We start from the raw sequence: 14,696 nt of genomic DNA, 5'->3' as shown, positions 1-14,696 counted from the left end.
GTATTTGGGCCTAACTTAAGTCTTTGGTTATTTCGGTTATATCCGAAACCGTAACCGAAATAACCATAACCGAAAATTTATCCGAAAATTTGTAAAACTCATAACCATATCCAAAACCGTAACTGCAAAAACCGAATCCGAAAACCAAATAACCACGGTTACGGATTGGTTATCGGTTGCGGATCGGTTTTGGACACCCCTAGTTGTGGTATGGGCTGCAAACACTAACAGACATGAAGATATCATGGTGTCGAAAGGATGATTTGTTTGCATGCATGTTGGATGGTTCAAGTTCAGGCTCATTTCAATTGTCCAAAAAGCAAACTTGTCTAAAAGGATGATTTGTTTGCGTGCAAGTTTGATAGTCCGAATTTAAACTCATTTCAGCTGTTCAAAAAGCAAACTTGTCAAAAAGATAATTTATTTGCGTGCGTGTTCGATGGTCTAGATTTATGTCCATATCAATTGTTCAAAAAACAAGATTGTCTGGTGTAAAGCAACATCTTAAAAACAATCTTTGAAATTAAATAGTGTGTAAATTATAACATTTACATAGGGTGTCCAAAAAAGGGTGCCGGGGCCACACTGTAATTCTATTGGACGGCCAGATTTCACTTATTCTAATTGAGCGGCTCAGATTTTATTTGACGAAAAAAATTAAATAATTCAGATTCTCATTTATCATTTTGAATTTGCTTCATGCAACTGGTTTGTATTTTTGTTCCTCTAGTTCTCTTGTTTATTGAACGAATTTGAGTGCATTGTTTCTTGGTTTTTCTATTACTTTGTTTTAGGGCTCCAAGATCTGAAAAATATTTTGGGCATGTGGATGTGTATGCCAATTCTTTTCGGATTCGTTATTCAGTTTAATGTGTAAGGAGATTTTTTTGGGGGCAGATTTGATGGGTCACCATATTCGGATGTAGACTTGTCGACTTTCTCAGAATTTCTCACCTGCAAAGATCCCGTCCTTTCAAGGTCCTCCCGACCCCTTCCTGCACCGAAACACATGGTCTTCAACTTCCTCCCGACGTTGGTTCGACAGTCTCGTGAGGCGCCGGCAGATCTAGAATTTCTTTGCCGTAAGTCCGTCGGCGGATTGCTGATTATAGGGAGAAAATATTATGCCCTAGAACATTTACGTGTGCGTGAATTGGATACAAAATGTCAAAACTGACCCTGAATAGAATTGTATGGACTAATACATCCGATCCCTAATATCATGCAAATGAATAATTATTGTTGATGAGATTGAAGTAATCAAGTAAAGTATCAAAATAATCAATAATATAAGACAAATGAATAAAAAAAGTCAGTTGGAGTAAGAAGTGGCAATCATAGACTGATAGTGCTCAAGGGATTGAAGACTTATAAGAAGTTAGTGAAAGATTTTTGCGGCTTATTCTATCATCACTGGATCAAGTATTTTGTAATTCGTTTAAAATTGTAGCGTTTATGATTGAAATTCAATGATTTGAGAGTTGTGTCACATCAAAAAAAATTTTCATTTTTAAAATTTGTCCGATTTTTTCTCTAATATTAAATGTGAATTGTAGATTTTAAAAAATTATGGAGCCTCCAAATCTATCATCACTTGCTCACCTTTCTAAAACATATATCCCTATATATATTTCTCGAATAAATAGTTTTTCTCCTAAAACAAGGGTAAGATCCATGAGCTTGACACTAAGAATAGCATTAATTCCAAGAACCATCATGCTACAAAAAAAACACAACACGACACGTATCAAAAGAAATCATTAATATAAGAGAGAAAAACAGTAAGAGAATGACATATGAAAAGTCAAAAATGAAAAATCCAACTAATGTTTTCTTTGTTTGCTAATGCATTGGTTATTGTACAGTTCATCAGATTCAAATAGATGTCAACTGTCAAGTCTGTCTATTATATTATATGGTTGCAGATGGAGTCATTGATTGATGCCCTTGTAGTTAGTAATAAGTCGAGGTCGAGGTCGTGGTCGTGGTCGTGGTCGTGGTCGTCATCAGCCGAACTTTTATCTCAAATTTAAGTTGGGGCACATAAGTATATGAGAATATCATCAAAAATTCATCACGTATATTAGGGAATGCTCCAATGAAATCCTCATTTAAACTCATATTCATAAGTTTGACAGTTTTTCACTTACTGTAAATCTACCACAACCTTCCTCTTTTATCTGGGTTTGAGACTAGCTGCAGACCCAAGCGGCGTTAATGCCGTTACAGAAGGTGTGAAGCAAATTTTACATTGAAAAGAAAAACTAACACATGATGGTTTCTTACTGAAAAGAAAACAAAAATGTATGAGCCCTACCGGAAAGAAAATGTTTAATTGACCTTTATAACAGTCTACAGAGACACATCATATATGGACCCAAAATGCCAATAATTCAAAAGGTGTTTCTTGCACTTTTCTTCAGTGATCACTTTTGCTAAATAGTTTAGGGCCTCACTTCAATGACCCCACAACTGGCTGATATAGTCAAGGTGGATCCCAGGTTCGGTGAGAGAGAGGAACTGGGGGCTCTACAATTTGTTTACATGATAAAATCTACATCTTGAATCCAATACTTCGAGAGGTATGTCACATCATACTATTAGATATGAATTGTAAACTCTAGGGGATTGTTGAGCCTCCAAATCCGAGACAAAGGGTAAGAGCCGGGATAATGCAACTTTTAGTTACTAAAAGAGTTATAAATTTCTTACTCCGTCATCAAATATTCATACCATCCAACTTGAGAACTCAAATTTAAAATTTTTTTATACGAAGAATGAGATTAAAAAAAGAGAGAGAGTTTTCTTATCAATTTTAAACACATAAATAATCTTCTTGCAAGAATAAAACTCCAAAATAACAGTAGGGTGCGATCAAAACTATTGGCTTGATTTCTAGAATAAATAGTATCCTCCCAAAGAAGGGTTAAGATACACGACTTGACACTAAAAAAACAACATTTCCAGTAGCGCATTCGATTAACTACTGGTGATTAATCCTTAATGTGTTGTAATAATCTTCTTGCAAGAATAATTAATTAAACTGGAAAATAAGCAAGAATATGAAATATTATTGTCTCATTTTTCAGTTTCATTCTCTCTGGACTCAGTTTCGCCTCCCCATCTCCTTATCCTCTCCTCTGCAATAGATGCCTGCAATGTTTTACATCACATAAGCACAATTTAATATTGGTGTATTAGGTATAGCTACTAGAGCTACAACCAATGATCAATAGCTTAATTGGTCATATCTCTATATTTAAAGTGGATGACGTTAAGGTCGGGAATTCGAATCAATTTGGAATATTTTCATGAGATTTTTTTGGTTTCGTGGATCTATCGACTTTTGGTATTCGACTCAGTTTTACCTATCATCAACTTGGTACAAGTTGTTGGGCTAATCTGATGGCCCGAAATTTATACTCATTCAGTTATCCGAAAGATATGTTGGACGGGATTGGGTTACTCGAGGAAGGAGGAAAAAAAAAACGAGAGCTACATCGACCATGTACACTATTATATACATGCATGCATTGATGCGTACCTCTTGGTTCCAGTTGGTCCTGTAAACCATCAAGAAAAGAACAAAAGTTTGTAGAATAGTCCCGGACATCAGGCCCCACCAAATCCCCTGTAAGATTGTTGAGACGATATTTACTTTTAGACCAATAAAATACAAAAAATAATTTGATCGTAGAGGAAGGAAACCAGGCAAAAAAAGCTAACCTTGACACCAAACTCAAACTTGTAACCCAATAAGAGACCTAATGGAATTCCAAACACATAGTAGCATGCTATGTTCACATAAGCTACAACATCTTGCCATCCTGCCCCAATAGCCACCCCTTCAATAAAACACACACACACACCAGAACAAAAGTTATAAGGACTAATATTTTACTGGCAACCTTTAAATGCACAGTAGTGGAAGTATTAACTGCACATACCAGAGAGAACAGGTTGGATGTTGTTGATGACAATACAAGCAGCCAGAAATGGATTAAGCTCTTTGACAAGTTGTTTGACTTGGGTATTGTTTGTAAACAGGTAAGGGTAACTGTCTTGTGTGACGAGCAGGACAATTGCCATCGCAATACCGATGACAGATGATGTTATTACAGCAACTGTTAATGAAAATTTTGCTGTTCTGGGATGACCTGCTCCTAGTTCATTGGAGATTCTCACACTGCAAATTTTTTGAATTTGAATCATGTATGTATATGAACATATTGTTACTTATAAAAGCATCTTCAATACTAGATATATTGGAAAACCATATATATATTGCTTGAAGGAGCACAAACCTAATGGCAGCATTCATTCCAATAGCCATCATGAGCGTCCATCCTAATATGTTCATGCTATATAAACAACAAAAGTGACAGGCCCACACGTCAAACAAAATTAATTAATATGAGAACTTACAGAAAAAAAAAAAAAGACATTAAGAAATCATGACACAAGGACGTCAAAATGAAAGTTTCAGTTCATTATATGGCGTGCATTCAGTATGGTTGTCCATGTGAGCTGATAGATGTCAGACTTATATCAGAGATGGTGCCCGCGGAGACAGAGAGTCATGAGCAATTGTAGTAGTGATAATTTGCTAGGCCAACAAAATTTTATATTGAATGTCACTTCTATTACATAAAAAATCAAGTCAAACACATCTCTCAATACAATCACATTAACAAAACACATCTCACAATATAACCACATCAACAAAACACAAATTTCTATACATTTTCGTTCCCTCCCAACATGGTGGTCAATAAATTCCCATGCACTCCATGTTCTCCCCAATAAAATTACACCAAAACACAATCTTTCAATATAAAACACATCTCCCAATATAGTCACGTCAGCAAAACACAAAACACAATACAACCACATCAACAAAACACAAAATCTCATACATATTTGTTGACCCAGACAAAATAACACCATTGCAGCTTAAATGACGCCCCGTAGAGATAGTGATAAGCATATCTTTTACATTGAATTGAAACCTATTTGGCTATTTGCTCCAAGTGCTAGTGTGAAATCAAAATGCATAGACTGCAGTGCTGGTGATCACAAATGTTACCCAAAACCCACTTAAGTTGATCAAACGATTTTTTTAATAATACAAGAATGATATTGTATAAATTTACATTTTAAATTTTCGATATGAATCTAAATTTGGACTCTCATGTCCTCACATGAACAAATAATGGTATCATACAAAAAAACAAAATGTCTAATTGACCTTCAATAATAATTCAATTTTTTTTGGACCTTTTCTTCACTAAACAATTCACTAAAGACTTTAAAAGGATTTTGTACGTTAAGAAATAAAATACAAAGATTTTGCTACAATGTTGAGGTCGACTAATTTTTCCGCTACAAGCTCCTTTTCTAATATAAATTTCAATTGCTTACATATACAACAAGATACCCACTCATAAAAGAAATATAAGTGATTTTGTGGTCGTATGCACGTAGAGCCCCATAGGCCATAGAGGTTATAAAAAGTGGGTGTCACAAATTTTGAAATTATTTTGGCCCGACCTAGCTAGACTTTGAAAAAAATTGATCTCTTTATACTTTTTAAAAATAGAAAATGACTTTGAAAATTCATTCAATAAAATTGGACACGTTATAAAAAGTGGGTGTCACAAAATTTGAAATAATTTTGACGACTTTAACTAAAAGTGATCTCTTTATACTTTTTAAAAATAGAAAAAGACTTTGAAAATTCGTTTAGTTACTCACTTAAAAAAATATAGAAACATATAACAAGTTGATAACATAAAAAAAATATTTTTTTCAAAAAAATAAAATATGCAAATAATAGAGAAAATATAAAACAAATCAACCCATATATATACTTAAGAATTAAATATCCTAAAAGATGCCGCGATTAAGAAATAAAAAAACCACAGAAAATAATATAAATGATGAATTTATTAAGGGAGATTGTAGTAACTTACCATATGGACAAGGCGGCCACAGAGATTTCTGCATTCTTTAGATATCCGGCGAACAATATTAATATATAAAAGTACCATGTTTCCAAGCTGTACAAATAATTAAAGATATGTTAAATTCATACCAACCCTGCAATCCACATGGAAGTAATTGCTTCATATTAATGTTTTCAACTTTCAAGTACTACAGTAACATTTTTTGTTTGATCATCATTAAAACATTGAACATGCAAAGCATTTGAGTCTACCTTGGTTAGTTAGACTGCCATTCTGGCTGAGGAGAAATTAATATCCATATAATGATTGGTTGGAGTGAAGAATCATATGTTCATTTGTCCCATAGTGAAATTAAAGAGCATTTACTACCTTATCAATCATATGCCACAAATTCAGTTGAATCAAGTACGTCTAGGAAGATGTGGCAAAAAAATCGATTATAGGTAGGATAATATCACGCTTTTACGAAATATTTACATGTCCAGATCTTAATCCGAATTAAATTTCGAATGTACTTAATTAACCAAATTTATATTTATTTAAATTTAGACAACTAAATCTAATAATAACCTAATCTGGGTTATGGTCTGGACAAATAAACTAGATAATATTTCTGTGTTTGGACTTGAACCCAATTTTTAATCGGACAAAAATTTTGTATTTGAATATATATTTTGGACATATAATATATATCCAAACTTGGTTTAATACAGATCGAATAAATTCGGTCATTCAGATGGGAAAAAGTTTTGTCATCCCTACGAAACACCTTTTTATCATTTTTGTAAAAACAGAAATCAAATCAGACAAAAAGTCGAACGCACCATAGCATGACCGCTGATGCGAGCGATAGCCTAACAAAGCCCCAGAGATTCTGAAAGGCCTTGAACGAAAATCCAGACCAGGCTCGTCCGCATGTGCCACTGACGATATACCCGAATTGCGCCAAATCGATGAACCACCAAGATGCGTTCAGCACAACCGCCGCACCAACAAGTCCCCACTCCAATTTCAACATCAATAACCAGCTAAACACCGTGTGCAGAACCAAGGCAGCCGCCGCTATCATCGCCATCACCATCATCTTGCTCTGTGCCTGCAAGAACTTCGCCATCGGAAAATTGAAAGCGTACGCGAATAGCTGCGGTATCATATACAGAGATAGTGTCCCCGCCGCCTTCGAAATCGACGCCGTTTGTCCGATTAGCATCAAGATCGATCCGGCGAATATGTATACAGAACTGAGAAATAGAGCTGTAGTGAGTAGTATAACCCATGATCTCTGCATATACACTCCCAGCATATCGATTCGTCCTGCTCCGTATGCTTGACCGCACAGCGTCTCTAACGCACTCCCCATTCCAAGCTGATCAATCGCAAAATAAGATTTGATTCATTAGCCCTTACTTTGCTGTTCGATTGTACTCATAAAATTGAAGAAAATGAAAACCGATTTCAAAAAAATTTAGTATCGAAATTAACGCACCATGAGGCCGAAGGAGAATCCGGCGATGACGGAGTTCTCGACGGAGACAGCGGCGAGTTCGAGCGTCCCGACCTGGCCGGCGAAGGTTTGTGTGATGGCGCCAAGGGAATATTGGCAGAGAGAGGTGAAGATGGCAGGGCCGGCGAGGCACCAGAGCTTCTTGAGTTCCTTGTTAGATTCTCTGAATAAATCGCGGACGCCATTGATCGGAGGGATGTCGTCGGCATCGAAGGAAGCGTTTCTTGTTTGGCTGGGAAGCAAGTGGTGTTCGTCTTCGTGAACTCTCGGAGAGAGGAGTGGCTGCTTAACATCCTCCATGTTGCAGAGACACAGAAAAGTTCACGCGAAAACCGAGTAAACGACTGGGACCAAGATTGCATGAAATTACTGTTATATATAGCTTTTAAATCATTATTTTTTCACAATTTAAAAATTAGCTTTTTTCCCACTTTTATCAGCATCCGTTAGAATTGGAAATTATATATTACTATATATATCTGTCTAACATTATTCTATATATATATATATATATACACACACTATGAATTAGTATAAAATGTTCAACGCATATATATATATATATATATATATATATAAAATAGATATAATAGGATATTTCGAGTCTGATACCTCAATGGTGAATTGCTCGGACCAAACCGTATGGAATTGGAAAGTTCTGAATTCGTTTCCACTATGAACAATACTATTGTGACGTTGGGATTTGAAAATATGTTTTTAAGTAGAAAATATATGTGTGTAGGTCTAACCGTCCGAAATAAGACTCATATAATATGTCCAAAAAAGACAAATTTATATGATAACATTGTCATTTACCAAAAAAAAAAATGTTAGGTACTAATCACTTAGAGATGAATGAGTTGGATTGTCATGACGCATTTGAGTTGGAGAATTCAAATTCATTTTTTTACGTTAATAATGGAAATATGCAACTTATAACTTATTACAGTACCAAAATTGCAAAAGCCATATATGGCATATCTCAACTTCACAATAGAATTACTAATTGTTTTAATATGAGTACCTCACCGATTAGGGGCAGACACAGGATTTTATCTCAAATTGGTCAAAGTTATGTGGGGTCAGGGGCAGTGCTCTCGAAATATTTTTTTTGAGTTATTTGTTAATTTATACCTCCAATAGTATAAAAACAACACTAAAAACTAGAAGATTATAGAATAACAGTAAATAATAATTAAAAGTTGATTTACAAATATTCCCGATAATTAAGTTAGCATTTCTACAAACTAATATGCATACGCTACATCTTCTAGTGTAAATCATTTTTTGAACAAGAACATTGATTCTTTTTAGTTTCAAGAAATTAACGCTAGAGCGCACATCAATAATAAAATTATTAAGTAAAGTTTCAAGAACTCTATATTACTTTAGAAAAAGCTCATTGGTCAACATGTTGTTTTTGAACTCTTTTTTCCTTCCAATTTATAAACCCATCAACAAAATAATCTCCATTTGATCTCAAAAGTCTTGTTTGAAAAGACAACATCTTTGACCAAAATATTGTAAAATCAAGAAAATGTATTGTTGATTGTTAGAAATTAAAATTAACTATATATGTTAACAAGTTGAAATCTCATAGTCACATTTTTTTAAATAATATGAGAATTTTAATTGGCCCAGCCAAGTAAATCCGGTTAAACCATCATGTGTCGTCCGGTTAGGGCTAGCCCAAGTCAGACAAAATCAGAAATACTAGATTTTGAGTAACACCCGGACCGGACTTCACCCAAAGTGGTGGTCCAATTTTCCGAACCAGTCCGGATTTTGAAACAATATGATAGCTCTTGCACTCTTGCAACCAAGAAATGATTTTGGTTGAAGAATAGTTACTTGCAACATGAGCTAATGCGCTCCAATTACCCGTCTAATTTCTTTCAATTATGACCACCACCAATTGAAAATGGTTAATTTCTTCCAAAATATGCTTGCTATATATCGATTACCGACGTCCAATTTTTTTGCCTAAGCCAAAGAGGTTTTACTTCTGACTTAGGCATGGAGTTCACTGAGTTAGGTCACAAATGTATGTGAAAAAGTCATGCCCTTAATTTATAAAGGAACAGACTTGCATTTACTGTATGTTTGGTGGAGCGGCCCCATCTAGCTCCACCAAACGACAAACATTCACTAACGGAACCGCTAGCACGTATCAACGGATCCGTTGGTCAAAGGAGCTTATTTTTGCAGCGGCAGCAGTGTTGCTGCCTTTTTTTTTCCTCATTAATTTTGTGGGGTCCACTGAATTAATGATGCGATTTACTCTTTTTTTTTTTAACTGTGGACCACCCACACAATTATTACCATATTTAACTTCTTTCTTTTAAATTTTGTTAATTCTTGAATATTTATTAATATAAACATTATAATATACCACTCAAAACTAATATATTATTATTATTATACTTAACAACAAAATAAGCTATTTTTATTAATAAATCATTAATATTTTTCTAAAAAATTATTAATATTTTAAATTTGATATAAAAATATTTAATAATTTATTGTTACAAAAATAACTTTTATAAAAATTATATTTATTAGATTAAGTATTAAAATTATATTTTTTAGATTAATTTAAACCCTAAATTTAATATAAAAATCATAAAATCTAATATTATAATTCTTTAATTCAACAGTTTTTTCGCTAGCATCTGTTTTTAGTTCATCAAACACCTCACAGCATATTATACAGCTTTAAGCTCAGCTTTTTTCTACAGTTTTTTTACTAACATTGAAAATCAATCTTTTCGCTCTACCAAATGAACCATTTATATATGTAGACTATAGTTAATGAACACTCTAAGCAAGGAAAACATCTCTAAATTCTTTGGGGAGCTTGACGGCATGCATGAGTGCATTTATGTCGGAGAGCTGACGTTTCATGCAAGCCACAATATCTATATACACGCATATATAAACATTTACACTTTTTAGCCGTTTCACCTTGATTTGGCCTGCACTACTACTTCTAACAGTCATAAAACCTCACTCCTTAAAACTCCCTATAGAATGGTAGGCTTCTAAGATCTCTTGAGAATGGTAGATGACGAGGAAGAAGATGATAATAATAATTCATGATTCTAGCAAGATATGTATATATATATATATGCGTATATTATGGACAGATGCGAAAGTGAAATTATTACATCCCCTTTTCTCAATAATTGCATATCCTTGTAAGGGAAATAAAAGCAAGGATCATGGAGGCCTTGTATATATCGATCTTCCTTAATTTCATGGTGTGCATGGTTCTGTCTGTCTCTTTCTGTCTATATCTTTGATCGATGGTCAAGTTGAGAAGGAAAGATATTGAATCTGCTATGACATTTATAATATTGTTTGTTTTCTTTTCTTTATAGTTGTTGACGTGTTAATATATGCAAAAGCAGATTATATATGCAATGAGTTTTTGCAATATCTTTGACAATTGTGAACGAATTACTGAAGTTTCTAATTTCTATGGAGTAAGGTGGAGGTGGTCATATAGGCTTGGGCAAAGAAAGATTCGGGCCGGGCTTTGACTCGTCAGTTGGAGGCCTGATGTAAGTGACCAGGTCTGGCCCGATACGGTCATTTGGGTCTGTATTTCAGGGGTACCTAGATATCCAAATGCAACCATTTTCATAGACACTATGACGGTAGTTCAAGTGTGCAACCGCTATGGTTGGTTAGTTGCACGAATAGGAACGGGAATGAAAATGGGAACATGTATGAAAATTCTTTAAATTTCGATGTCTGGTTGGTGAAGGAATTGTGATAGGAACAGTGTATTTCAATGTTTGGTATGTGAGAATTCATTGGGGAATGGAATGAGAATAATTGACGTACAATGTTTGGTATGTAGCATGATTGACTATATTATCCCTTATGGAATAATTAAGGGAGGTAAATGAAATGATATAATCAAGTTGTACATGAAATGAAGTGAAGTAAAATACTAATTAGAAAGCTTGAGGGAAGTTGGGCCTAGATAAATAACTAATGGGTCAGCCCATATAGATAATAAGAACTGGACCCAATAGCTTAACTACTGAAAGCCCTTGACTAATGAAAAGCCCATAAGTGATTCTTGAAGGCTGAAGCTTCCTCCATCTCGAATTAGCAACAGAAAAACGCAGATGCTTGCCGACTGTAGCTCCTCATGTCTGATACTTGTCAATTTGTTCTTGATAAGGGATAAAATTGTCATTACATGTGTCAAACATGTTCCCATTCCGGGTGGGACCATAGATTCCTTAGGGGATAAATGGAACTACAAGTTCCGGAGATGAGTGGAATGGAACGTTACGTTCCGGTGGTGTCTGTCATACCAAACAAAGGAATTCTTTGGAGAACGGAATTCGGCATTCCGATCACGGCCGGAATGTTGCAAACCAAACATAGCATAGGATGTGATTGGGTGGGAGGGTTTATAAAGTAAGCTACGTGAAGCTTTTGTGAAATGAGGTGTTTAGTTTCTTTAATAACATGTGACTCGCTCTAAGTTGAATTTGATTACTTGGCCGCGTTAATTCTTTACGTAAGCGAGAATTCGTGAGTTTAAGTCTTGTGAGTATTTTCATTATCGTAATTTGAGATATGGGCTCTAGCTCAACCCAGCTAGGGACGAAGCTACCAAGGTTCCCAGGGGGCATGTGCCCCCCCTTGATTTTCAAAATTTTTTTACTATGTATATATATTTGTGTAAGTTTAGTACTAAATTCCTATTCGTCTAGTGGAAATGGTGTCTAAGTTTTCACCATAGTGCCCAAGTTTGAAACTCATGAGCTGCAACCTCATTAGTCTCTATTTTTCTTTATTTTAAATAATTCTCTCTTTATTATACATGAGTTCCAAACTGGTTTGCAGCCCCGTTCTCTTTCTTTTTAAAATTATTTTGTATTTTAAATCATTATCTCTTTATCCACAAAAAATATTTTAAGTGGGTAATAAAATTTGATTTTTCATTTATTATATCTTATATAACTTACTTATAGAATACTAATATTCTAAAATAGAAATACATTTTAGATTAATAAAAATAAAGAACTGAATTTGAATTGAATAGAATAAAAAAAAATGGAGTATATAAGTTTGGACTTTGGGATGTTTATATATTTGAAGTTTGAGAGTCATATTTCTAATAGTTTTCTGTTTATAATATATTCTCTTGAAAGGATGACTGAATTAATTGTTCTATGTTGAGTGAACTATGGTGACTCAAGATTATTAAAACTAGTGATTATAAAAAATATATTTTTTTTAATTTTGTTTGTTCTCGTAATAATATAAAACGAAAGCACTACACATCCATAAACATATGACATGCCTATGTGAATTCTTTAATAAAGTTTGTTTGTTTTTTTAATCTATGTGACATGCCTATCTGGTTTGCCACCTAGATTATGTAAGTTTATGGATGAGTCATTTTGGAATATAAAATATGTATAGATTTTACTATTGCATATCAAATTATATTTACTTGACTAAATTTTAACAAAAGACATATAAATAACCTAAAAAAAATTTCGGGGACACTACCCCCGAACCCCCGTAGTGCCCCTCCTCACCCCAAATCCTAGCTACGTCCCTGAACCCAACATATCACCATTCGTTCTCTTTCCGCACTGGACATCAACCTAAGTTTCAATTGGTTTACGGAGTCGCAGGATTTTTCATGTGATCCGAGATTTATCAATCAATTGTCCAAGACCTAAAAAAATCTATATGAAGTTAATATAACAATTATAAATCCATAAAAGTATGTGGGTGGTGGGGATGTACTTTGTCTTCATCACCACCAAAAACCCGTGAGTTGGAGTATTTAGTTATGATAGAGATTAAAAGGACATACATTTAGTTACATACTTCTTTCAATAATTCAAAGTAGGGTTGAGTGGTCAACATGTCGTGTGTTGAAGTCAATGCATTATTATAATAGATAATTAGTTAGTTCCATATCTCTGTATAATCCCAACAACCTTTGACTTGACAGAATTTAATCTTAATTAGAATATTCACGAGACTACTCGCTCTTTACCCTCTCTTAGAGCATCCACAATGGTGTTATATTTAACATTGTTAACAATACTTTTTGGATAAATATAGAGCTATACCATCACAATGGGTATAATGGTGTGTATTTCAAGTACTTGAAATGTTACTTTTTTGATAAATATAGCGCTACATGCACACAATGGGTGAAAAATGACACTTGAAAATTTAGTTGTGGAAAAAAGATACTTGAGAGTTGGAGTATATATATAGTTGATGAATAGTGAAGAGAGAGATGATGAAAATGAAGAGAGAAGTGATGAAAATGAAGAAAGAGAAGATTAAAAGAAAGAGAGAGTTGATGAAAAGAAAGATAGAGAAGATGAAAAGAAAGAGAGAGATGATGAAAAGGAAGAGAGAGAAAATAGAGAAAATGAATATAGAGTGTTGAAATTTATGGAGTGTTGATGAATAGTGTTTATTATGGGACCCACTCATCCAATTAAATTGTGCCACATAGGAAAGAAGAGAAGAGAGAGAATGATTTTGAAGTGCTGTATTATATTACTACTACTGTGGATGCTCTTAGATCGACAGGTTTTTCTATTGATACCGCGTTGTTTTATCCCTCTTCTTCTCTCTTTTTTTTTTACTATTTAGTTTGACTTCACATCTATCTGATGTAATTAATCTGTTGAGTTTTCTATTTTTTTTTTCTATTTTTATCTGTTGCAATTTATCTGTTTAGTTTTCTCTTTTTTTTTCTTTTAATTGTATGTTTTTTTTTTTATTTTATAGAGACACATCTCTTAAAATTTATATGTTGAGTTTTATAACTTGTTATTTCAAATGATAATGGTGTGTTGTATTTCAAAACGAAGTTGAGATCATATCGGTTATCACAGTTGTTGAGTTGGATGTACAAGATTAAAGTGAATTCACGGACTATACATATCCCACATGAAATTTTGTGTGCACAACTCAATAATTGAGATATTAATTATTGGGATCGTTTTCATAACTGATTTAAAAAAGACACTGAAATTGCTTAAACAAGAATTTAGGGATGACGTCACGTCTTAATTTTATTTGGAATCATATTTGTTAAGGATAATGCTTGAGATGTTTAAAAAGTGACCACAAAAACCCCCCACTCATGAGCTCTACATGTGTGTTTCTAATAATGACTATTTTAATTTTATATAGAGTTGGGCGTCACAAAATGAGAGGAT

General features: G+C 33.9%; 1 protein-coding gene across 1 annotated transcript; it reads right to left on the bottom strand.

The window, feature by feature from the left end:
• Positions 1-2,869: 2,869 nt before the first annotated feature.
• Positions 2,870-7,861, bottom strand: LOC120007143 (protein DETOXIFICATION 29-like). The gene is made up of 8 exons (XM_038857334.1): positions 7,453-7,861; positions 6,791-7,332; positions 5,973-6,059; positions 4,305-4,361; positions 3,948-4,186; positions 3,727-3,845; positions 3,545-3,631; positions 2,870-3,153 (listed from the first exon to the last, which is right to left on the bottom strand). Exons 1-8 carry the CDS (start codon positions 7,768-7,770, stop codon positions 3,079-3,081), a joined length of 1,524 nt encoding a protein of 507 aa, XP_038713262.1. The 5' UTR covers positions 7,771-7,861; the 3' UTR covers positions 2,870-3,078.
• Between the last annotated feature and the right edge of the window lie 6,835 nt (positions 7,862-14,696).

This window comes from Tripterygium wilfordii, chromosome 10 (genome assembly GCF_013401445.1).
Source record: "Tripterygium wilfordii isolate XIE 37 chromosome 10, ASM1340144v1, whole genome shotgun sequence".
Taxonomy (NCBI): domain Eukaryota; kingdom Viridiplantae; phylum Streptophyta; class Magnoliopsida; order Celastrales; family Celastraceae; genus Tripterygium; species Tripterygium wilfordii.
Note: the sequence above shows the minus strand (reverse complement) of the source record. Positions and strands in the feature narration are given on the sequence as shown.